At 35.7% G+C, this 26,768-nt stretch overlaps 1 protein-coding gene across 1 annotated transcript in view; it reads left to right on the plus strand.

The window, feature by feature from the left end:
- Positions 1-26,458, plus strand: part of LTN1 (listerin E3 ubiquitin protein ligase 1) — a 67,651-nt gene extending 41,193 nt beyond the window's left edge. Inside the window, exons 18-30 of the mRNA XM_032175034.2 lie at positions 739-843; positions 5,390-5,532; positions 6,619-6,754; positions 6,959-7,103; positions 8,315-8,528; positions 9,016-9,253; positions 9,584-9,658; positions 11,524-11,710; positions 16,229-16,400; positions 17,532-17,752; positions 20,198-20,392; positions 21,552-21,719; positions 22,364-26,458. Of these exons, the coding sequence (XP_032030925.1) occupies positions 739-843; positions 5,390-5,532; positions 6,619-6,754; positions 6,959-7,103; positions 8,315-8,528; positions 9,016-9,253; positions 9,584-9,658; positions 11,524-11,710; positions 16,229-16,400; positions 17,532-17,752; positions 20,198-20,392; positions 21,552-21,719; positions 22,364-22,426 (2,062 nt within the window). The 3' untranslated portion in view covers positions 22,427-26,458. The remainder of the gene's footprint in view (positions 1-738; positions 844-5,389; positions 5,533-6,618; positions 6,755-6,958; positions 7,104-8,314; positions 8,529-9,015; positions 9,254-9,583; positions 9,659-11,523; positions 11,711-16,228; positions 16,401-17,531; positions 17,753-20,197; positions 20,393-21,551; positions 21,720-22,363) is intronic.
- Positions 26,459-26,768: the final 310 nt, after the last annotated feature.

The following is a 26,768-nucleotide window of genomic DNA, read 5'->3' on the forward strand; positions in this document are numbered from 1 at the left end:
ATAAATACATACAGGGGTCAGATGACAAAAAAGAAGTAGAAGCTTGTAGAAGTTGTTTTGATTTATCTGTGACTCATCCTCCCAGTGCTCTCAGATTTATCCTTTATCTTACATGTTGTTATAGGTGTGTCTTAATGTTATGACCACAAAGCTCTCCCCTAGATTAGGAAGGCAGGTATGAAAACAGTCCTTGTAGAGGTTGTAGTAGTAAGATGTTCAGCTTTTTGAAATTACCGTGTTGAACTGCTTTCTCTTTAAGAGTTTATCACTTGCCGATAGTATTTTGAGTATGCTTTGCTGTATCAGAGGACCCAGGCTTCCTTTCCAATCCCATTCTACTTAGTTGACACTCACAACTTTCCTCAGAACCAAAGAACCTCTTTGATTGTTCAACTTAAGCCTGCTTAGGTGTCCTCTGGGAGATGTCTTTTTCCCGGCTACAGCCTCTGGTCTTCAAGCCTAATCTCTAAGATCATCTCCCCTATTGGGACTGAAGAGACTGTGGAGTTGCCTAGGGAAGAGAGCTCAATACCAGCTGTGAAGGAGTGCTGAAAGCCTAAACTCTCAGTTCTTTGAATAATTACTGGCAGTTGCTTGGTGTGCAAAGTCTTAGGTGAATTGATGCCATCACAAGGTGCTTTATTTAATTCTGTAAAAGGAATCCAGCTAGCCAGTGTTTAAACATTTTATTCAGTACGCTTTCAAAATGGAATATAATTTTTTTCTTTCCTTTTTCAGGTCCAGAGAACATGGCACACTGTGGTCTCTTATTATTGCTAAGTTGATCCTTTCCCGAAGCATTTCATCTGATGAAGTGAAACCACATTATAAGAGAAAAGAAAGGTATTCTTATTTAAAATGTTTTTACTTTGTAATTTACTGTAATTGGTCACTTTAGCAACCCCTAGTTAATGAATAATTTCTAATGAATCAAGAAAACAGGTTTAGGAAATGAGGAAATTAAAGACTTCAAGGCAAATTAAATTGTTTTAGGTTAGGGACATACCTTTGAATTTATTTATTTATTTATTTTGAGACAGGGTCTCACTCTGTTGCCCAGGCTGGAGTTCAGTGGTGCGGACATGGCTCACTGTAGCCTCAACCTCCTGTGGTCAAGTGATCCTCCCACCACACTCTCCTGAGTAACTGGGACCACAGGTGTGCACTACCACACCTGGCTAATTTTTTAATTTTGTAGGGATGGTGCCTTGCCATGTTGCCCAGGCTGGTCTTGAATTCCTGGGCTCAAGCAGTCCTGCTGCCTCAGCCTCCCAAAGGCCTGAAATTACAGGTGTGAGCCACCATTTCTGGCCGACACCTTTTTTTTAAAGTAAATAGTTTTAACTCGATAGCCTTTTGTCGTAGAATTTTATACTGTACTTTTTTTTTTTTTAAGCCAACAGCATTTCATGAACTTGTTTTCTTTTCCCCAGAAATCTTTCTGATAGAAATCTTTTCTTTTGCCCTTTCCTAATACTCTTTTTCCATCACTTTATTTGCTATATGGAAGTGATAGGGAAAGTTACTCTTCTCTTAAATAACATCATCCTATTGAAGTATGTTCTAGAAATGTAACAAATGTGTTCTGTTCTTAAGACAAAGAAGTGGATTGTGGGTTTGGGTGTGCTGGTTAAGCTCAGCATTCAAATTAATACTTAGCTGAGATTTACCAAGAGGCATTTTGAATTTACTGATTTACCAAGAAGAATTCTGAAATGACAGATACATGTTCTGGCATAGTAGAATTCTAAATTAAATTCTGACCTTTTTTTATCTTAAAAGTTTTACAAAACTTTTTATTTTGAGGTAATTGTAGATTCACATGAATGTGTAAGAAGTAATACAAAGAATAAAAATCATACAGCTACCCAGTGGTACTGTTTTGCATAACTTTAGCATAGTATTACAACCAAGGAAAAAGGCATTGATACAGTCAGTTGACTTAGTTTACATGCACATGTTTGTGTATGTTTGTGTGTGTGAGAGATAGAGTGTGCGTGTGTTCTATGTAGCTCACATCTGTGACCACCACCACAGTCAAGTCCAGAACAGTTTCATTATCAGGATCCCTTGCGTTATCCATATATAGCCTCAGCCACCTCCCTTCCCATTGTCCTAATCTCTAGCAACCACTAATCTGTTCTCTCTCTTTGTAATTATGTCATTTAAGAATATTTTATAAATGGAATTTGCCGGGTGTGGAGGCTTATGCCTGTAATCCCAGCACTTTGGAAGGCCGAAGTGAGAGGACAGCTTGAGCCCAGGAGTTCGAGACTAGCCTGGGCAACATGGCAAAACATCTCTACAAAAAAATACAAAAATTAGCTAGGTGTGGTGGTGTGTGCCTGTAGTTGCAGCTACTCAGGAGGCTGAGGTGGGAGGATCACTTGAGCTCAGGAGGTGGAGGTTGCAGTGAGCAGAGATCACGCCACTGCACTCCAGCCTGGGCAACAGAGTGAGACCCAGTCTCAAAACAAGACAAAAAACAATATTATATAAATGGAATCATACCGTATGTAACTTTTTGACATTAGCTTTTTTAGCATAATTAATATTTTTTTCTGATTATTAAAGTAATATGGAATTAGCTAAAGAACTATTGGAACTAATTAGTAAGGAGATGGATGTATACTTACCACACAAAAATGAATAGCTTTCTTATTCACCCATAGTAATCAATTTAAAAAATGGTATGGGAAAAAAAGAAGATTCCATTCACAATGACAACAAAAACTATAAATACTTAGAAATAAATTTAACAAAAAATTACAATGATAAAACTTGAATAAAGATCACAAAAGAAGGTGGGAAGATAAATTGTAAAAATGGTTGTGTCAGTCTATAATTTCAGTGCAATCTCAATAAAAATTTTAGCAGTTTTTGAAAAACTTAGTAAACTGTTCTGAACATAGTATACATTTGAAGGAAAAAGTTCTCAAAAGTAAGAAATTTTTGAAAAAAGTGAAAGAGACTGCATGCCAAATATAAAATATATTATTGAATTATAGTAATTAAGCAGTATGAAATTGAAGAGTAGACAAATCAGTGGATACAGTCCAGAAACCTATCCACACATATGTGTGAATTTAGTTTTTAATATAGGTGGCATTTCAAATCAGTGTGGTGAGTAAATAATAATGATAGGAAAATTGGTCGTATGTTTGGAAGAAAAATACTGAGACCTTCTCCTTTACATTTTATGTATATATATATTTGATTCTGTAAAAATGAAAACTTCTTGCAACCTAAGTTGCCCATCAGTGGATAAATGGATAAATAAAAGTGTGGTATAACCATATAATGGAATATTATTCAGCCTTAAAAGGGAAAGAAATTCTGACATGCTACAGTCTGTATGAACCTTGAGGACATTATGCTGAGTGAAATAAGCCAGTTACAAAAAGACAGATACTCTATGATTCCTTCTATAGAGTAGTCAGTTTCATAGGGATAGAAAGTAGAAGGTGGTTGCCTGGGGGGTGAGAGAGGAATGGAGCATTCGTGTTAGTGGGTAGAGTTTCAGTTTTGCAGAATGAAGAATTCTGGAGATTAGTTGCACAGTAGTGTGAATGTACTTAACACTGCAGAACTCTACACTTAAAAATGGCTAATACATTAATTTTATCTGTATTTTATGACAGTTAAAATTTTTTATATAGTATTTCTGAAAGATGAAAACTGCGACAAAATATAAAGATTACAGGGACAAATGACAAAATGGGAGATGACATTTGCAAATCAACAAAAAATATTTGTAATATATAGATAGTTTATATAAATCAGTGAAACCCTCCAAATTGAAAAATTTATCAAAGACTTAAAGAGGCAGTTCATAGATGAAATGGTCAAAGGTAGCTCAATACTGAAATGTGAAATATGAAAGGATTTGCCTTACTAATAATGACAGAAGTACAAATTAAGAGCAATGGTTTTATCCACTATATTGCCAAGAATCAAAAAAATTCATTAAATGTGCAGCTGAACAGTCACACCTGTGCATATTTGGTGAAAGTGTAAATTGATTATGTGTTTTCAGAAGCAATTTGAAATCACCAACATATAATACATTCAAATCCTTTCAGCTTTCAATTCCACTTCTAGGAATTTAGCCTAAAGAGGTATTTATACATACGCAGAATAATATCTTCTTAAGGATATTTATTGCAGCATTATGTGTGAGGGCAAAAATTTGGGGGCAGGGGAAGAAACCTAAATGTTCACTGATAGGGAAATAGTTAAATAATGATACATCCATAGTATGGAGTGTTAGGTAGATTTTGTTCATTTTTGTTATGTAGCTTTAAAACAGAATAATTTATATGTTCTGACAGAAAGTATATGTAAATGGTAAATGATAGAACAATATATTTAGTGTCATCCTTTTTATGTGAATAAAACCCAACAGTATATATGCACAAATACGAATATCAGTTCAAAGAAAGGACACACAGGCCTGTAATCCCAGCACTTTGGGAGGCCAAGGCGGGTGGATCACCTGAGGTCAGCAGTTTGCAACCAGCCTGACTAACATGGTGAAACCCCATCTCCACTAAATACAAAAAAAAAAAGTTAGCCGGACGTGGTGGTGCATGCCTGTAATCCGAGCTACTTGGGAGGCTGAGACAGGAGAATCACTTGTACCTGGGAGGCAGAGGTTGCAATGAGCTGAGATGGTGCATTGCACCCCAGCCTGGGCAACAAGAGTGAAACTCTGTCTCAAAAAAAAAAAAAAAAAAAAAAAAGAAAGGACACACAACTGGTACTATTTATTTAAGTTGAATCAATTGACTCTTTTTGTTTGTTTGTTTTTGGAGACAGAGTCTTGCGCTATCACCAGGGCAGGAGTGCAGTGGCGCGATCTCAGCTCACTGCAACCTCTGCCTCCCAGGTGCAAGCGATTCTCCTGCCTCAGCCTCCCGAGTAGCTGGGATTACAGGTGCCTGCCACCATGCCTGGCTGATTTTTTGTATATTTAGTAGAGATGGGGTTTCACTATGTTCGCTAGGCTGGTCTCAAACGCCTGACCTCGTGATCCGTCCTCCTCAGCCTCCCAAAGTGTTGGGATTACAGGCATTAGCCACCGTGCCCGGCAATTGACTCTTTTTTTTTAAAAGAGAACATAATGTCATGTGGCTAGTATAATTTTAAAAAATCATATATGGGGAAAAGTTATATATGCTCATTTCAAAAATTTATGCAGAAAAAAGGAGCAAAAAACAAAAAACCAATTTCATCGTCAGCCCTTGTTAAATCTATCATAGTTTCTTTTTATGTAATTATATGTGATAGAATTATTCATCTATCTTTTTCAATAGTCCAAATAAAAGAAATATATAAAATAACTGTATGTTTGGAAGAAATCTAACTTGTGTTTTTTTTCTTTAAACAGTTTTTTCCCACTAACTGAAGGCAATTTGCATACCATTCAAAGTCTATGTCCATTTTTGTCAAAAGAAGAAAAGAAAGAATTTAGTGCTCAATGTATACCTGCTCTTCTGGGCTGGACTAAGAAAGATCTTTGCAGCACTAATGGTTAGTTGCTTGATAATAAATATTTCATTAATTTAATTATTGCTTGAGATGAAGAACTGTTTCTAATATATAAGACCATATCTAGCAGAGGTAAATTGAATTACTGCTGATTTGTTCTGAGATTATATGGATGAGTGTCATTAGACAGTGGCTGTTACCATTTTACAGTACAAAAATGCTGGGCCTTAAGGGAAGACTTACACCCAGAAATACCTTCTAACCATTTCTTTTCTATCTATAGCTTTTTAAAGCTGTGCCTCTTTTCTCCCTAGCCAATCAATGATTGAACGTATAAAGGCAAAAATAGCTTCTGTTGTGTTTAAAACACTGCACTTTTCATTTGTTTATTAATTTAATAAACATTTATGAGCACCTGCTACATGGTAGTTCCTATTGTAGAGAAGACAAACGTAAAGTTGTATCATGTAATAACTGATGTAGCAAAAAGATGTACTATGTATAGAAGTGGCAGAAAGGAAGGAGTTTCCACTCTGCTTTGAGGGTGTTAGTGGCAATTTCACAAAGAGAAATATTTCTACTGGGTGTTGAAGGATAAATAGTTTTCCATGTGGACATAGTTGGGGAAGGGCATTCCAGGTACACAAAAACATACAAGGGTACAGATTGTTCATTTTGGCTGGTATGTAAGATAGAAGGTTGGGGACAGAGGGTGTTAAGATACACCAGTGGATGGATTTTGAGGAATGGTAGAGATTCTAAAGAGTGGGTCCACATCAGAGTTTACCACATATACTAGCTGCTATTGAGTAAATGAATGTATAAATTATGAAACAGTACGTTCTATTTTCCATTTGCTGTTTCCAGCTACTCTGTAGCTGTAGGTTTTTTTTTCACTCTTTCCCCTCCCCCAAATTCTCTATCGTGTGCTAGGTGCTGGGTATGGAGACAGGATCTCTGCGCTTTGGAGCTTATAAGCTCATTTGTTGACTCTTACATAAAAGTCATTTTTAGAGTTCTTATGAACACTTCTCAAGAAAGTTTTTTACTTCTCAAAGTGGACTTTTTTTTAATAGTAGCGATATAGTTCTTAAAAATTTTTAATTTTCATTTTGAATTTTACTTTAGGAGGTTTTGGACATCTTGCCATTTTCAATTCTTGTCTGCAAACCAAAAGTATAGACGATGGAGAGCTATTACATGGAATATTAAAAATCATAATATCCTGGAAGAAAGAGCATGAAGATATTTTTCTTTTCAGTTGGTAGGTGATACTTTATACTATGTTTTTCCTTCAGTATACAATTCAGACAAAGATTATGTATCTGTGTCACAATTTTGTAAAGTAATTATGGTAGACATTTAAGTCAGTTATAAATAAGTATGTAAGATTTAAAGTAGCATATTTTCTAATTGAATGTCGATATAATTATTCTTTTATTGTCATTTGTTTTTATCTTTATCACAGTAATCTATCAGAAGCAAGTCCAGAGGTACTGGGTGTAAATATAGAAATAATCCGGTTTCTTTCCCTATTTCTGAAATATTGCTCATCCCCTTTGGCAGAGAGTGAGTGGGACTTCATCATGTGCTCCATGTTGGCTTGGTTGGAGGTAAATTAACCCGATATGTCATCACCTCTTGTGGGTCTTTGTACATACTTTTGCATCAGAACTATTTACTAATCTCATTCTTTAAGTGATGATTGTAATTGGTTCCTTGGTATAATTTAAAACACTTTGTAGATGTTCTTCTTACCAGCACTATTTGACAGAATAGTAAAATGATAGATTTTTAATGACTGCTAGCATCATTCAGTGACCAAATCTCCCGTTATTAAAATGCCTTCTCCATTAGCTTATTATAATATTTGCAGCATAGCCCTTTCAGGTTTTGTCTGTTAATGATAATTATTTTGGTCTTTTTTGGTTATAATTAGATTATTTCTAAAACATACTGTGGGAATATTGTGAGAGTAATGTATTAAATAGTAGCAGATTCGGAGGGAATTAGTGCAATTTTGTGACCCAAAGCAACCAGAGGTATATTACTTGTGGGCTCCAGGGCAGCAAGTCAGTCAGGGTTGAATTGGTCTGAATCTCTGCTTTGCCTGCTATTAGCTATGTGACTTAGAGTTTTAAACTTAAACTATTTGAGACTCAGTTTTCTTTCTTTCTTTTTTTTTTTTTTTTAATTTGAGATAGAGTCTCACTCTGTTGCTTAGGCTGGAGTGCAGTGGTGTGATCTTGGCTCACTGCAACCTCCGCCTTCTGGGTTCAAGCAATTCTTGTGCCTCAGCCTCCCAAATAGCAGGATTACAGATGCCCACCAGCATGCCCGACTAATTTTTATATTTTTGGTAGATATGTGGTTTCACCATTTTGGCCAGGCTGGTCTCAAACTCCTGCCCTCATGTGATCCACTTGCCTCAGCCTCCCAAAGTGTTGGGATTGCAGGCATGAGCCACTGCGCCTGGCCGATTTTCTTATTTTAAAATAATAACTTACAACTTGTAGGGCTACTGAGAAGATTATAAATGTGTATTTAATGTGTCTGACTTAGTGTTTTCTTCCATAGGTTAGAAATTAAAAAGGGTATTTGAGAATAAATTGTTTATTAATGATTCTAATTCATGGTATTTAATTTTGAAGAAAAAAGTTATTTTGATGTAAAATTTTTATGTTTCTCCTGAGACTACACACTTCAACTGCTTTTTGTTTTAAAATTCAAAGAAATGAAAGAGAGGCTTTTCTTTATATTGGCTTTATTTGTAGTGTTCTGGTAGAAGTCTGTTTACCTATTTCATTTTTATTGTTTTTTTCAGACAACAAGTGAGAATCAGGCATTGTATTCTGTTCCACTTGTGCAACTGTTTGCCTGTGTCAGCTGTGATTTGGCCTGTGACCTCAGTGCTTTCTTTGATTCCACAACTCTGGATACCATTGGCAATCTTCCTGTAAATCTAATCAGTGAATGGAAAGAATTTTTTTCCCAAGGCATCCACAGTTTGCTTTTACCTATTTTGGTGACTGTTACAGGCAAGTGAAAAAGGGAATAATAATGAGATTGATTCATTGGAAATGACTTACTGAAAAGTTCAAAACCAAAAATTTTGATGTTTAAATCAAATAATACTAAATAGTAAAAGAAAAAGCCAGAAGAGAAAGCTTGGCTTCTCAGAAGCATCATCTATGCTTTACAGACAAAAATTGAAAAATGGCAAGGTATCCAATGACTGTTGCAAATTAAAATAATAATAATTCAGATAACATGAATGGATAATGTGAATAGAACCTCGCTATTGAACATTTGCTTTCTTTTTAGATAAGGATCAGATAAAAGTTATTAAAACAGTTGAGATTAACTGGAATATATATTCAGTTCATCTTTCTAGTTAAGACTGCTTTATTGTTTATGTCTAGTTTTTATTTCATTTTCTTAAATGACATTTGACTGTTTGTGAATCATTTAAGCTATACTAACTTTCTTTTGAGATGTGCATGTTTCTTTCCTTTTTGTCATTAGGAGAAAACAGAGATGTGTCTGAAACATCCTTTCAGAATGCAATGCTGAAACCCATGTGTGAAACATTAACGTATATCTCAAAGGAACAGCTCTTGAGTCACAAACTTCCTGCAAGATTAGTTGCTGACCAAAAAACAAACTTACCAGAGTATCTCCAGACTTTGTTAAATACATTGGCCCCATTACTCCTCTTCAGAGCTAGGCCTGTGCAAATTGCTGTTTATCATATGCTATACAAGTAAGAATTCATCCAATTGAATCAATGTTACAGTGGTCTAAAAAAATAGAATATATGCTTAGGTTTTACTTTTAATTATTTAAAAAAGTAAAATTTTTGAAAGAAGGAGATCTGACTGCTTCACTTATAGGGACCCTAAGTTGCCTCATCTTTTAGGTTATTGTTCTCTGTACACAATCTGTATTTCAATAGTCCTGGCTATAGTAGTTATTTTAGAGAAAACTCATTAAAACATTTACTCATAAAATAAGTATTGGTCTTTCTGCTTTTGAGCATGACTTAATAAACAGTGTAATATCACATATATAAAAATAATGTTCTAATTTCTAGATTGATGCCTGAATTACCACAATATGATCAGGATAATCTAAAGTCATATGGAGATGAAGAAGAAGAGCCAGCCCTGTAAGGTTTTTTAAAATAATTTGTTTTATTAAATTCTTATAATCCATCTCACTTATAATGTCTTTAGAGGACTGAAGCAGCACAGAAGCTATAAATTAGAGTTATATTCATTCTACAGATAGATCTTTTTAGTTATCTGTAAGATATAAATGAAATACAGATTTCACCCAAAAGATTGTCTGTCTCTCTTAATTGTTCTTAAATCACATTTTCCATTTGCTGCTGTTCAGTAAAACTATCTTTGGCCATATGGTGGCTGTGGAAAGAGTGTATCAGTCCAAATATCTATTGAGCATCCACTTTGTGCAGAGTATTAATTAAATGCTGAGGGGAGTATGCAGTGTTCAGTGAGCACTTTCTTTTTCTTAAGGAATTTATCTGATAGAGATGATACTGTAGCGTTATAGAAAATACAGTACACGATAAGTGCTACGAAAAAGGATAGATAACTTTTTTTTTAAAGGTCAGTTAGGCCTATATAAGATAGCATGTTATGAGGTCACAATTAATGTACATCAGGAAGGGAAGACTTTCTTTTGAGGAAGAGGCATTTAAACTGGACCTTTAAGGTTAGGTAGCATTTCTGCAGGACAAGAAAGACAATATAAGTTAAGAGAACATCATGTACAAAGGCACTGAGTCATGAATGTGAGGATGTGCTTGGGGAATATTGAGTAGTTACCACTTAATGTATAGTTTTATTGATAATATCTTTCTTTACTGGAATGTAAGTTCTGTGAGGGCAGGAATTTCTCTCTCTCATTTCTGAGAGAGAAATAGGCTAGAATGCTATAGGCCAGAATGCTTCCTGGCCTATAATGAATGGCCTTAAAAATGACTTTTTTGGGGGGATTTGGTCATTACTTGGTAGGAGATAGGGCGCCACCAGCTGATTCTGACAGTAGTGTGAAACATGAATTGTAAAAAGAAGCAAGCAGAGGTGGAAGTGATTGCAGAAGTTAAATAACAATGCATGGAGGGCAATGTGAAAAGTGGAGAGATTTTGGAGCTGGTATTTTATAAGATCTAGTGACTATCAGTATGGAACGTAGAAGGCTGGGTACCTGAGATGGAGGTGTTGAAGGAAAAGACCTAAGAGCAGAAGTTTGGAGAAGGCCTGTGCTTGTGGGCTGGGAGAAGGAAGCCACACGGGAAGAACGATCACAGAAGTAAAAGGAGAGAACCAGGCTAGAGTATCATGGAGAAGAGAGTTAAGTATTTTACTTTTTGAGAATCTCGTAAGTTCACCTGAAAGTATAAATGAGTAGAGTAGTTCAATAAAGAAGAAAATTAACTTACATTGTTGTGAATTAATCTGAATGGTACATTTATTTTCTTAAAAAGATACAATCCTGATTTTTTAAACAGGCACATAATTATTTTCTGTGTTTATCCGATTAATAGTATCATTGTGATATTTCTTAATAGTACTAAGTAGATAATATGCAATAAAATAGAAACTAGAATGAAGTGACAAAGTTTGAAGTCTTATCTTCTCTTTGTCTTTTATAAGATGATAAAAGGCCTGGTAGGATTTAGAATCCCTAACAGTTTCCCCTACTAACTGAAAGACTTTGGACTCATCATTTGGCTTCTCTGGGTGTGTGATTTTTTTTCACTTATAGAACAGAAAATTGAAAGAGACGTTTCCTAAAAATGTCTTTCCTTCAAGTGCTATAATACGTCTTTTTTGTTTTACTGTTATGTGAGATTAGGAGTTAAAATTGGCTCAATAGAGAGGAATTTTTAAAACGTTTTTTGGGAAACAGAACTTTTTCTAAAATGCTTGAAGTTTACAAGTACTGTCAATTTGTTAAGGAATGAATTATAAAGAAAACTTGTGGTGTTTAATCATTGATTCTTAGGTCACCACCAGCAGCACTGATGTCTCTTCTTAGCACTCAAGAGGACTTATTAGAAAATGTTTTGGGGTGTATTCCTGTTGGACAGATAGTTACTATTAAACCACTGAGTGAAGACTTCTGTTATGTTCTGGGATACCTTCTCACTTGGAAATTAATACTAACTTTCTTCAAAGCTGCGTCATCGCAGGTAAATAAATATGTGACAACTTTCGATAGTTCTGTCCTAATATGCTTCTGATACTGTTCTAAATAACCTTCCTTTCAGTTTAATAAAAGGGAAATCCTTATGTTTTAATCTCATCTTTTTAAATTTATTTGATTTTATTTATTTGAGACAGGGTCTCACTCTGTTGCCTGTGCTGGAATGCAGTGGCACAATCTCGGCTCACTGCAACCTCTGCCTCCTAGGCTCAAGTGATCTTCTCACTAAGTAGCTGGGACTACAGGTGCGAGCCACCATGCCTGGCTAATTTTTATATTTTTGTGGAGATGGGGTTTCACTGTGCTGCCCAGACTGGTCTCAAACTCCTGAGCTCAGGCAATCCACCCGCCTTGGCCTCCCAAAATGCTGGGATTACAGGCATGAGCCACTGTGCCCAGTCTAATCTCATTTTATCCAGCTAACTTCAATCTGCTTAATAAGTTTACTCCTGTCCCTTATCCCTTACCCCTCCAAGCAAAAGTAATTACTCTGATGGGTGGCCATATCAACTTTTTTCTAATTGAATGTAGTTACCAGGTTCTTTTATTTCAGAAAATAATATTTATATAATTTAATTTTGTACTATCATAGTAGTGATTTCAAAAGAATTGGATCTTGTGTTTTTTTCTGTTTTTTGTTGGGAGGGAGTCAATTTTTCACTCTGTTGTGGAGATTTAACTTAATACATCATTGGAAATTTACCTTACTTGAAAATCACTGTTTGGAGAGAGATCTGTGAAACATTACCTATGTAATAATTCAAACTGTTAACCTAAATGGTGAAAATATCTGAAATATTTTGTCCAAATTATTCTAGCAGCCACTAGATGTCTCTGTTGTCTCATGTTTAGGAAGTAAGACCTTGTCCAAGAACAAACTGGAAAGATCTCTCTAGTTTTTCTTTTAGAAGGATCCCCACTTGAGGATAGTTGGAGCCGGGGAAGTGGAGGTTGCAGTGAGCTGAGATCATGCCACTGCACTCAAGCCTGAGCGACAGAGCCAGACCCTGTCTCAAAAAGAACAAGGAAGATCCAAATCTCTGTCAATCTTTGATTGAATTAACCTAGTAAAGTATGTGCCTTCTTTTGACAGGTCAATACAAAAAGATTTAGTTTATCACTTAGTGTGATTAAGTATTCATGGCATTCATTTCCAATGTGACTTTTTGGAATTTTTAAATTATAATTTATGTTGTTGCTCATAACCTATACCTTGGTACAAAGATATCAATTTTTGCATCTTTGCATTTGTATATCTATGGGGAAAAGTCAAATCACAGAAGCAGCGTTTATCTAGTTGTTAAATAGATTAGTTTTCTCTTTAGGCCTGTCACTTATTTTTGTGACTTAAGCTAGTTTTATTTAATGATGATCTATTTCAAGAGCTCCTTATCTGGCTTTTACATCAATTTCTTAAAATATTGTTGATCTTTAAAAAATAGCAGCAGATTGAGGCATTTGTGTATAAGAGTTTTGTTCTCATTTTATATTCAGAAATTAGGAAAATGGCCATGCTTCACCTTTTTCATTAAGCTGGGATTGGGTTAGGGTGCAAAATTATACAGCAGCATTTATTATTATTGAGTCTGAAACTTGAACTGAGCTGTGGGCAGATAAACCAGAATAACCCACTAAGTAATACTAATTAGATGAATCCTGAAATAAACAGAATTTTTCTTCGGACAACTTTAAATGTTCCTAAATCATGGGTTAACTTTTTTCTCAAACTAGCAAATCAGACTGAACTGGAAAAAGTTGTATATGTACATGTGTATGTTTATGTATCTGTTTTATAAAGCTTTACTGAGATATGGCACATAACGTAAAATTTACCCACTTAGCATACACAGTTTGGTGTTTTTAGTATATAGTCATCCCTTGATATCTGCCAGGGATTGTTTCCAGGCTCCCTCCCATGCCCCCCAGCCCAGTGAATATTCAAGTTCCTTATATAAAATGGCATATAGTATCTGCATCTAACCTATGCACATCTTCCTGTATACTACTTAAAATCATCTCTTGATTAGTTATCACTGATACAATGTAAATGCTATTGAAATTGTTGCTATACTGTATTAAAGTTTTTAGTACTTTTATTGTTGTGTTGGTTTTTTTAAATCACTTTTTTTGCCCCTCAAATATTTTCAGTCTGCGACTGGTTGAATTCTCAGATGTGGAACCCATGGAAGTGGAGGGCTGACTGTATTCACAGAGTTGTGCAACTGTTACCACTATATAATTTTAGAACATTTTCAACATCCCATTGTAATTGATAGCAATCACTTCCCATTTCCTCTCAAATCCCACAGCTCCTGACAGCCATTAAACTGTGTTCTGTCTCTATGCATCTGCCTGTTCTGGACATTTCACATATCTAGTCTTTTGTGTCTGGCTTTTATCTTAGTATATTATTTTCAAGATTTATCAAGTTGAAGCATGTATCATAAGTATTGCATTTCTTTTTGTGGCTGAATAATACTCCATTTTGTAGATCTATCACATTTTGTTTATCTGTTTATCCATTAATGGACATTTAGGTTGTTTCCTTTTTTTTTTGGCTATTGTAAATAAAGCTGCTGTGAACATTCATGTATAAGCTTTTGTGTTGAAATATGTTTTCATTTCACTTGTGTTGTATACCTTGGAATGGGATTGCTGGGTCATATATGTGTGTTTTTTAAAGTCCATTGATATTGGTGATTAATTTTTTAAAAATCTCCAACTTTTTATTTTGAAAAATTAAACAATGAAGTTGGAAGAAAAATTTAATGGAAAATCACATACTCTTTTAGATAAAAAAGTTACATACATCTTTTAACATATTGCTACATTTGCACATACTTTCTCTGTATTTACTTTTTTTCTGCTGATCTACTTGAAAGTAAGTTGCAGACATTATGATGCTTTACCAAAAGTATTTGAGCATATATCTCCTAAGATCACGGACATGTTTCTACATAAGCATAATATAATTTTTATACTCAAGAAATTTAATTTTGATGCAATAATATCTAATTTTTATTTAGATACTTTGAGTTGTCCCAGTAATATCTTTATAGTTTTATTTTCTTCTCTATTGAAGATCCAATCAAGAATCATGTTTGTATTTGCTTGCCATATTTCTTTAGTTTCTTTAACCTATAATTTCTATACCTTTCTTTTCTTTCTTGTCATTGTTTTGGCCAGCTGTTTTTAGCCTGTCATACAATGTGAATTTATCTGATCGTTTCCTCATTAGATTGTGGTTAATTTTCAGCAAGAGTACTTACTGCACAAGTTGTTACGTGTTCTCAGTGTCTTACCTCAGGAGCCATATAGTGTCATTGTGTTCTTTTACAAGTTGAGTATCCCTTATCCAAAATGCTTGGGACCAGTAGTGTTTCTGATTTCAGATTTTTTCAGATTCTGGAATGTTTTTGTTACGCTTACTGGTTGAGCATCCCAGATCTGAAAATCTGAAATGCTCCAGGAGCATTTCCTTTAAGCCTCATGTTGGTGTTCAACAAGTTTTAGATTATGGAGCATTTTGGATTTTCAGATTTGGGATGTTCATCCTTCATTAGTGATGTTAAGTTTGATGATAAGAGCACTTTGGTCAACATATTTTAAAAATCAATTCCAGATCCTATGACTTGATCCTTGTACTTACGTATTCATAGTGTTCAGAAAATGCTATATTTTACACAAAGAAGGATAAATGCTTGAGGTGATGAATACCCCACTTACCCTATTACATATTATATGCCTATAAAATACCTCATATGCCCCGTAAATATCTACTGTGTGCCCACAAAAATTAAAAATACAAAATTTTTAAAAAGGAAAGAAAATGGTATCTTTGTACCATGAGGAGATATGTGATATAGTAGAAGAAATTATCTTAAAACCAATACAGATACCAAAGAACTGCAGAGTCAATGTGGAAAATGCAAGCTGTGTTATGGAGGGAAAGCAGGAGTTGTGAAGCACAGGTCTCACACAGATACCTGCAGTGCTCCCACTGGCGGCTCGTTTTTCTGTTTTTAAAAGAGAAACCAGAAATCCATTATTTTTATGTGAAATTTCCTGATTGAAAAAACAACTCTGAGAAGACCCCCATGACATTTTGGACCACTAGTTTGTGCTCTCTGTCAAAAAGGGATGTCGGAGTTTTTGATACAGGGTGAGGTCAGCCATAAAAATGGGATTAGTTTTAAGCAGGAATTTGAAAGGTTAAGGACAATGGTGTGGAAGGAATGTATGGAAGACTTGGGAGGAGAGTGAGGGAGTCATCTGTGGGAATGGTGAATAGATTTTCTTGTCTCAGACATTCTAAGCCAAGGTGAGTGTATTGTAATACAGGAAGACAATTTGAGAAAGATATTAGAAACGTGTTATAATAATGAGGGGATAAAATGTCTGCTTAGTTTATGAGGAAAGGAAATTTGTTACACTTTGAGTTGTTCTTTTATACCAATTGTCTTGGTGTATTTGGTTTACTAACAAATTCTTTGCTCTCCACCAGCTTCGGGCTCTGTATTCGATGTATCTTCGGAAAACAAAGAGTTTGAATAAATTGCTCTATCACCTGTTCAGGCTTATGCCAGAAAATCCAACCTATGCAGAGACAGCAATTGAGGTCCCAAGTAAGGACCCTAAAACATTCTTTACTGAGGAGCTCCAGCTGAGTATTAGAGGTCAGTAAGATACGTGTTTATGTTCTTTCTTGGGCGCTAGATTCAGACTAGGTTGAATTAAACTTTTCCCTGAGAATGTGGAGAGTAACCCCAAAGGTTGGTCCTGGCTATGAGAATGTTGAAATTGACCATTTTCCATATTTCTGTAAATAGGATGAATAATTAGTTTTTACCCATAAGACTGTGAGGAATTTAATACATTTTTGAAGCTTAGTGTGGTGAGACTATTAACTTTTGACTCTGTAAACAAATATTTCTTACTTGATAACATTTTATAGGCATATAAATAAGGGGAAATAAAGTTGAATAACATTTATTTCATTTTGGGAGCTCACATGTGAGCTGAGAGGATAGATATGCATGTATCTGGTTGTACTACAGTATTGGAAACAATTTACTAAGAATATGAATTTTTTAAATGCCTTGGAGATCTGAGGATGGACTGCATCTTGTGATTATTGAGTTGGGTATTCCAAGACTTCTGTACAGCAGTTCAGCGAGCTCTGGGGAAAGTAAAGGAGGCCAAACTCCTTTTTTTTAATTTTCTTTTTTTAAAATATGTGTATTTTTTTTTGTGGTTTCATTTAATACAGAATCTTTTCTAGGTAGTTTTTCAGTGTTTTTGAGACGGAGTCTTGCTCTGTTGCCTAGGCTGGAGTGCAGTGGCGCGCTCTCGGCTCACTGCAAGCTCCGCCTCCTGGGTTCACGCCATTCTCCTGCCTCAGCCTCCTGAGTAGCTGGGACTACAGGCGCCCATCACCACGCCCACTTAATTTTTGTATTTTTAGTAGAGACGGGGTTTCACCGTTTTAGCCATGATGATCTCCATCTCCTGACCTCGTGATCCACCCACCTCGGCCTCCCAAAGTGCTGGGATTACAGGCGTGAGCCACCGCACCCGGTGGGATTTTCACTTTAAAAAAAAATTCTTTTGCCATTCTTATGGTTCATTTTGAATGTGTGGAAAGATGCTCATAGTCCAGAGTTCTGGTTTCTCTGGTATGTTTGTTTTATGAGCTATAGCACTATTGTTGAGAAATTAAGGATCACTTTCTAAAGAAAATACTAATATTAGTCTGTTATTCTATATAAGAAATATATGTTACTAATCAATAATTGCTTTTTCCTCAGAAACAACAACGCTTCCATACCACATTCCACACTTGGCTTGTTCAGTCTATCATATGACATTAAAAGACTTGCCTGCCATGGTTAGGTTGTGGTGGAATAGCAGTGAGAAGCGTGTTTTCAATATTGTGGATAGATTTACAAGCAAGTATGTCAGCAGTGTTCTTTCTTTTCAAGAAATATCTTCTGTACAAACAAGTACACAACTATTTAATGGCATGACGGTTAGTATTGTCTTGACTTTCTCTAGAAAAGTTGTTTTAATATTGGGTAGGCCTGTCATTGTTAATGTCATAACAGACTGTAGCTCTTGACTCAGAATTTATAGAAACTGGTGGCCAGGAGTCGTGGCTCATGCCTTAATCCCAGCGCTTTGGGAGACCAAGGTGGGAGGATCACTTGAGCCCAGGAGTTCAAGACCAGCCTATTTTATTTTCTAATTTGTGTGTCAAATCTCAACATTACTTCATGCATGGATTGAAACAGTGGTATAATTTCATTCACACACTGTATTAGACTATTCTCAGATTGCTATAAATGCCTGAGACTGGGTAATTTATAAAGAAAAGAGGTTTAGGCCGGGTGCAGTGGCTCATGTCTGTAATCCCAGCACTTTGGGAGGCCAAGGTGGGTGGATCACTTGAGGTCAGGAATTTGAAACCAGCCTGGACAACATGGTGAAACCCCATCTCTACTAAAAAAATATAAAAATTAGCCACATGTGGTGGCGGGTGCCAGTAATCCCAGCTACTCAGAAACTTACAATCATGGCGGAAGGCAAATGGGAGTCAGCACTTCACATGGCCAGATCAGGAGGGAGAGAGGCGGGGAGGTGTCACACAATTTTAAACAACCAGATCTCATGACAACTCACTCACTGTCACGAGACTAGCACCCGCGGGAAATCTGTCCCCATGATCCAATCACTTCCCACCAGGCCCCACTTCCAACATTTGGGATTACATTTCAGCGTGAGATTTGGGCAGGGATACAGATTCAAACCATTTCACCCACCAAATAGTTTTTGAGCATTCATTAGTTCATTCAAAATCTGTACTGGAATACTTACAGATGCCAAGCACTGTGTCCCAGTCACCAAGGATATGAATAGTTTAGTAGGACCAGATTCTTGTCCTGTAATAACATACAGTCTAATAAAGGGAAAAGAGTGATACTGATAATGATTTTTGCATTGGAAAGTAGCATATTAAGAGAAAGACTGCCTCGTGATCTGAGTGGGAAAGATTCATCTGGCTGAGGGGATTAAGTGAGATTTTATGGAAGAAAATCACTTGGAGGTGGGCAGGATTTTGTTATGGGGAAAGTGAAGGGAAAGGCATTTACTATAGAGAAAATAGGCCAAGTGTGGTGGCTCACGCCTGTAATCCCAACACTTTGGGAGGCCGAGGCGGGCAGACCACCTGAGGTCGGGAGCTCAAGACCAGCCTGGCCAACATGGAGAAACCCCATCTCTACTAAAAATACAAAATTAGCCGGGTGTGGTGGCGCGTGCCTGTAATCCCAGCTACTCGGGAGGCTGAGGTAGGAGAATCTTTTGAACCTGGGAGGTGGAGGTTGCAGTAAGCCGAGATCACACCATTGCACTCTAGCCTGGGCAACAAGAGTGAAACTCCATCTCAAAAAAAAAAAAAAAAAAAAGAGAGAAAACAGTATTGCAAAAGCAAAAAGCACAGAAGTGAGAATGTCGTTTCAGTCGTTGCCCAAGAAATGATAAATAATGCAGTACTCCAACCCAAATAATGAGTAGGAGTCCCAAGGGTGAATAGACTCAACAGTGAACTAGAGGTATGTTGGGAAGGGCCTCAAATAACAGTCTAAAAGTGGTACAATTCAGCCACTGAACATTTTTCGTTCAGGCAGTAGCATGATCAGAGTTATAATCTTTGAAATTGCCCTGACCACAATCTATAGCATGATCTGTTGGCAAACAGTTTGGATTCAAGTGAATGGTTAGAGGAGACTATTGGGGTAGACATGAGCAAAGGACTAGGGCATGGGTGAGGCAGTAGCAGTGGGAATATAAAAGTAGGGATGTGAGAGATTTTGTGCTAGTGATTTAGTTAATATCTAGGATGAGGTAGAAGCAGAAATTTAAAATTATGCTATCATGATTTTTTAGCCCGGAAGTAGGAAATTCAGAAGATGAAGTTTGTAAAGGATGATAATGTGTGCGTTTTATGTTGAGTTTGCAATGTTGGTTTGAAAACCAAACAAATAATTGTAAATGTTCTGGCAGTTGATGGTTGGCTCCAAAGCTCAAGAGGATAATATGGTAGAGGAAGACTTGTTAGACGTAGAAGTGACATTCGATACACTGGGTGTGGAAGACAAGGCATAATAACCCATTCTGTCACTTATCTATTCAAGGTTTATTGAACTATTATGTGACAAGCCTAATATAATAAAACCTTTTTTTATGAGCAATTAATTTCTTCTAAAACAAACTTTGAATATCACAAAATCACTGTAAAAATATACCAGGCAGGTATTTAAACCTATTTCTTAATTATCTCATGTCAGATAAGTGAATGTATTTACCTGCATTGTCCTTGAATGAAGTCTTTAGCTTTTAATAGTCAACCTATCAAAATGTTTTCTGGGTGAAAGAAAGAAATTTGGCAAACAAAATATCCTTTGTTGTATTGCAGGTTAAAGCTCGAGCTACTACTCGGGAGGTAATGGCCACTTATACTATTGAGGACATAGTTATTGAACTTATAATACAACTGCCTTCAAATTATCCACTGGGTTCAATAACAGTAGAAAGTGGGAAAAGAGTAGGAGTAGCTGTTCAGCAGTGGCGGAACTGGATGCTGCAGTTAAGCACTTACCTCACCCATCAGGTAAGTTTCTGTTTACACATTTGGCTTTACAAACTTGAAAAAGATGATCTATTTAAAAGGGCATTCAGACATAAAATACATCTTTTCTGCTTAAGATAAAAGTAGATACTAAACTTCCTTGGATAAATACAGATATATGCCTAAATGGATTAAACCTGCCTTTCTGTTTTAATTGTTAAGGTTCTGTAATTTATTTTCTGGTGTTTGAGAGGGATTGACTTTATTTCATTAACACTGTAGAAGATGTAGAACAGTACATGGTATTAACGAAATTGTTTCGGAGAGGATCTTTTGAAAGATACTGGACAGATGAATGCCTTCCGAGCTACTTTCACTTTTATTCTTACATTTCAACTCCTCTTTGGTTAGAGAAGTCCCAGGACTCTCAAAGACCTTTGACCTCTAAACACATTTTAAATCTTCAATTCTGTTTGTACACTGTGTATCTCAGGCATTCTACAATAAAGAAAAACTTTTTTTTTTTTTTTTTTTAGAGTTTTTGCTCTTGTTGCCCAGGCTGAAGTGCAATGGCATGATCTCAGCTCACTGCAACCTCTGACTCCCGGTTCAAGTGATTCTGCTGCCTCAGCTTCCAGAGTAGCTGGGATTACAGGCACCCGCCACCACACCTGGCTAATTGTTTGTATTTTTAGTAGAGATAGGGTTTCACTATGTTGGCCATGGTGGTCAACGAACTCCTGACCTCAAGTGATCTACCCATCTTGGCCTCCCAAAGTGCTGGGATTACAGGCTTGAGCTACGGCTCCCAGCCAAGAAAACCTATTTTAAAACAAATATGCTCATCAGTATTGTAGAGCTGGAACAAATCATTTGAGATAATTTCATTTTCAGTTAAACATTAGAACTAACCTAAATGATTTAATTATAAAGAGAGTTTTATCAAGCAATAAGCTTAGACTATAACACTTTAAATATTGGTCCAGAAGCCTTTAAAGTATGTCTTTAATGGAGAAAAATTGTATCTGGTTCCAAAAACTTGGGAGGTTATTTTAAAAACCAACATTCATAAAAGTTAGGAGACATGAACATAGCCAAGCAGATTCTCTTCTTTCAGAATTGTAATTCAACTTTAAAATTTGATAAAAATAAAATTGGTGGTCATCAGTGTGTAGTGACTTATTTTTCTTCTTGTTAACAGAATGGAAGTATTATGGAAGGCTTAGCTTTGTGGAAAAATAATGTAGACAAACGTTTTGAGGGGGTTGAAGATTGCATGATCTGTTTCTCAGTCATTCACGGTTTCAACTATTCCCTTCCCAAAAAAGCCTGTAGAACATGCAAGAAAAAATTCCATTCAGCCTGCTTGGTAAGTCTAAAGAGAAATTAACTTACTTATATTTTATGTATTTTATACACATAAACACACACACACACACACACACGCACACACACACACATACACAATGTCTAACTTTGGAAGAGAAAATCTATGTTAAACTTAATTGTAGCTAATGGGAGATATATTAAAAAGTTATTTTTTTAAATCTGCAAAAGATAATTAGCAGTTTACCAAGACTGGTAGAATCAAGGCCCTCTAATAAATGGGTATTTCCAGTGACCTTTTACCACTCAAGAAGTAGAAGGTCTTCTGAGATCTAGACCATGAAGGAGACTACAGGAGTCGGTACTGGAAGCCATCTGGCATCAGAGCCCTGTGCTCTTTTTAAACATACTGAAAAAGAAGTTGCCATTTGTTCATTTGTTTCACAGGAGATTTCTTATATCTTAGTGATTGTGTGCATGAGCCTAAGTAGAAAGAACTTAGTGTAGCCATTGGAAGTAATACTCATTTGTGTTGATTTTGGAGATACAGAAAGAGCAAAAATTTTATTATTCTTCATTTTTCACTTCATCATTTGAAGATTACTTTAGATGTATATGTGCTTTATGATGTATGTAAGAAGAGAACTTTAGAAGTTCTTTTAGTATTTAAAAGCTTTTCTTTTTCAGTACAAATGGTTTACATCTAGCAACAAATCCACTTGTCCACTGTGTCGTGAGACGTTTTTCTGAGGTTTTTTTTCATTGGAAGGGACCCCTGAAGTACATCAAGCAAAGGCATTGGATTTGGATCCATCTGAAAGTGTGCATGTGGGGAAGCCAGTGAGCATTACTTTTAAATAGGACCTTCTCTGGAAAATTATTTTGGTTAATGTAATAATCCTAAAATCAGGTTTACTTAACTTTAGATTGCTTTGTAGATATTTGGAAACTTTCTTTTACAAAAGAATATTACACATTTGAGAGAAAACATTTCTATTAATGGTTTAATCTCTTTGTATATTTAAAAATAAATATGAAAAACCCCTAAATTACAGAATTGGAATTTGTGAAAAGATTGCACAACTATATTATTGGTAAACCCATTCCGTTTGTTGATCTGTGTTTTAGAATAGTCCAAGTGAAGCAAAACGAACTGAGAGAGCTGATTTACATCTATAGATATTTTAAGCCTTATTTATTAGTTATGACAATAAGTTAGTATTCTAATATTTGTAGATTATTTTAATGATAAAAATGACACTAAGCTATTAATATGGCTTGTCTTAAGATATCTGGAGACATGCTCTGAAACCCTATATAAAAGAGTTTAAACAACTTTAAGGTGCCTCCATTTATCAAGGGTTATGAAACTCAAAATTAAATTCTTGATGCTGACCTTTTTGCTTGTGGGAGAATTATTTCTACATATTAGTGAAATTTGAATTGTAAACTTGTCAGTGAATTTATTACTCTGAGCGAGTCTCTAGAGGGTGAGAATTTGAGAGAAATAGTAATTTGATTATTTCATTCGTGAAGCAGAGTGGTAGTTATCCTTCTATTGAGAGGGAAGAAACAAATGAGTATTACTGAAACTTAAAGATCAGTGGAAAAAAAACATTTAAAAATGTTGTAGGAGACTTTCAATTTTGGAAGTAAACTTAGCTATTCTTACCAGCCAAAGTTATACTAAATAAGAGACTTTGGGGGAGCAAATGTTTTTCAGCCTTCAGAAATGAAAGTTAAGGATTTTAGCACTAAGTAAAATTCAGTATAATAGGCTGAAGTGTAGTAAGTGAAAACCTGCCTTTTGCCACTCTTAAAAATTGTGCCCAAAATATAAAAGTGTGGAAGTTTAGAACTTGGAATAATTTTATTGCAGTCTTCCATTACATGGAAATAGCATATCTAATATCTAGGTTACTTGAGAGACCAGCTAATCATCTCTGTTGCACATGTTTAATTGGCAAAAAGCAATTCATGATAAATAAAATTACTGCTTTCCATCTACTGGGTAAAATGACTTTTGAAATAGTATGAATGTGGTCAGAGGATTATAGTTGAGAGTGAAGTACTATGTATGAGTTATAGATCTCTCGAATTATATTTATAGATGCAGTGTCCTGCCCAGTTTTGTTTGCCGCCTACATTTTTCTGTAAAATATTTATTGTCGTCTAGCCTTGAGACTCTGAGGGTCAGTAAGTGAAGTACAGATAGCAAAATTTTACTACCTCGTTAACCCTTTTCTTAAAATATTCTCTATCTTTCTATGTCTCTCTCTGACATAGTAATCCCAAAGGATTGTGTTACTCCCCGTGAAAGTTACTACTTTTCCTTTAAAAATGGTTTTATAATAAGACTGTTTAAAACCTTTCCAGTATTGGTACATCTTGGATTCTGGCCCAAACCCCAAGCAGAAAAGAAAATGGAATAGTGGAGCATTGTTTTTCCACGTTAGTATTAGGGCATCAGATTCTTGGTGAAACACTATAATTAAGTAGTTATAATTAAATAACTGTTCTTCATACTTAGGACTCTTAATACATTTCTTTAAGACTTGTAAGTATAATTGTAAAGCTTGTTAACTGTTTATATACTAAAGAAAAAGCTTTACAAAATAAGACTGAAATTCAGAATACCACATTAAAGTTTTATCTGTACAGCGTTGACAACTCTAACAAAAAGGATTACAGCCCTTAAAATTTTAGCTTAAGGACATTTTAAAATTGCATGAGATTGGCAAAATTATTAATTTAAAGCCCCAAAGTAAATTGCAAATTTTAAAATTTATTTTTGACTCTTTTATCACATGCTCCAATGTATGTACATAAGTTTCTGTGGCTTCAATAATATGTTGTTATTTGATACATTTTTGTGGTGCGAGTAATTAATGTTATTATTTGATTGTTATACCATATGTGCCCATTAAAATTCTTTTTAATTAAAAATATTTCAAATATACAGAAAAATAATAATATAAATGCCCTTGTACCCTTCACATACTATTTTGCCATATTTGCTTCTGATTTTTAAATAAATAAAATGTTACTCTTTTGTACTTCTCCCTGGCGCCATTCTCCTCCTTCTTTCCCTAGAGCTAACGTACTATTCTGAAGTTGGTGTGACTCCTTCCTGTTTAAGATTTTATACTTTACCATATGTTTTTATCCAGAAACAATGTATAATAGTTAACAAAAAATATGTTAATGATGCTTTATGTAATCTTTTGTAACCTGATTTTCCACTTAACATAATGCTGTTTAGTGTCATATCAGTTTACTTAACCAATTCCCTTACTAAAGGTTGTTTAAATTGTTATTTTTTTGCCATTTTGAACAGTGCTGCAAGTGTACATTCTTGATTATGTCACCTCATGCAGATGTGCTAGATATTCTGGACGTATGTCTAAAAATGGAATTTCAGCCCGGCACGGTGGCTCACGCCTGTAATCCCAGCACTTTAGGAGGCCAATGTGGGAGGATCACCTGAGGTCAGGAGTTCGAGACCAGCCTGGCCAATATGGTGAAACCCCGTCTCTACTAAAAGTAAAAAAAAAATTAGCCAGGCATGGTGGTGTGCACCTGTAATCCCAGCTACTTAGGGAGGTTGGGGCAGGAGAATTGCTTGAACCCGGGAAGTGGAGGTTGCAGTGAGCCCAGATTGTGGCACTGCACTCCAGCTTGGGCAACAGAGCAAGCAAGACTCAGTCTGAAAAATATATATATATAAAATAAAAATGGAATTTCAGGTAGTAAGATGTGTATACTCTGTCACTTTAGATGTTATCAAATTGCCCTCCAAAGTGATATGCAAGTTTGCTCTCCCAACTGCAGTTTAAGAGAATTCTGGTTTTCCTATCTTGTCACCAACACTTAGTCTCATCAGAATTTTTAAGTTCTGCAGTCTGAAAGCTATGAGATAGTAGCTCTTTGTTTTAACTTATATTTCCTTAAGAAGCCTAGCTTCATTTCATATATTTATTGGTTGTTATTTGACAGATTTTTTTCCATAATCTATGCCTATTTTTCTGCTAGGTTACTTGTATTCTTACTGATCATAATGCTTTAGCTCATAGGACTTCTATTATGTGGCTTGTCTTTAACCTTTTCTGTGACTATCTTTAATCTCACAGAATTTTTCGGTTAAATTTAATCAGACCTTTTTTTTTTCTTTTATGATTGAGCCTTTTTTATGTTAGGTTTTAAAATTTTGTTATTTAACTGAGGTTTAAAAAATTCGGTTATATTTTGTCAAAAGTTTTAAATTTCAAAATGTGCCTAATTTACCTGGCATTAATGTTTTTTTAATTTTACTTTAAGTTCTGGGATACATGTGCAGATGTGCAGGTTCATTACATAGGCATACATGTGCCATGGTGGTTTGCTGTACCTGTCTACCCGTCATCTAGGTTTTAAGCCCCACATGCATTAGGTATTCGTCCTAATGCTGTCCCTCCCCTTGCCCCCCACCCCCCAACAGGCCCCAGTGTGTGATGTTCCCCTCCCTGTGTCCATGTCTTCTCATTGTTCAACTCCCACTTATGAGTGAGAACATGTGGTGTTTGGTTTTCTGTTCCTGTGTTAGTTTGCTGAGAATGATGGCTTCCAGCTTCATCCATGTCCCTGCAAAGGACACGAACTCATTCTTTTTTATGGCTGCATTGTATTCCATGGTGTATATGTGCCACATTTTCTTTATCCAGTCTATCATTGATGGGCATTAGGGTTGGTTCCAAGTCTTTGCTATTGTAAATAGTGCTGCAATAAACATACATGTGCATGTGTCTTTATAATAGAGTGATTTGTAATCCTTTGGGTATATACCAAGTAATGGGATTGCTGGGTCAAATGGTATTTCGGGTTCTACATCCTTGAGGAATTGCCACACTGTTTTCCACAGTGGTTGAGCTAATTTACATTCCCACCAACAGTGTAAAAGTGTTCCTATTTCTCCACAGCCTTGCTAGCCTCTATTGTTTCTTGACTTTTTACTAATTGCCATCTGACTGGCATGAGATGGTATCTCATTGTGGTTTTGATTTGCATTTCTTTTTTTTTTTATTACACTTTAGGTTTTAGGGTACATGTACACAAT

This window comes from Hylobates moloch, unplaced genomic scaffold (assembly GCF_009828535.3).
Source record: "Hylobates moloch isolate HMO894 unplaced genomic scaffold, HMol_V3 SCAFFOLD_14, whole genome shotgun sequence".
In the NCBI taxonomy this organism is placed as follows: Eukaryota; Metazoa; Chordata; class Mammalia; order Primates; family Hylobatidae; genus Hylobates; species Hylobates moloch.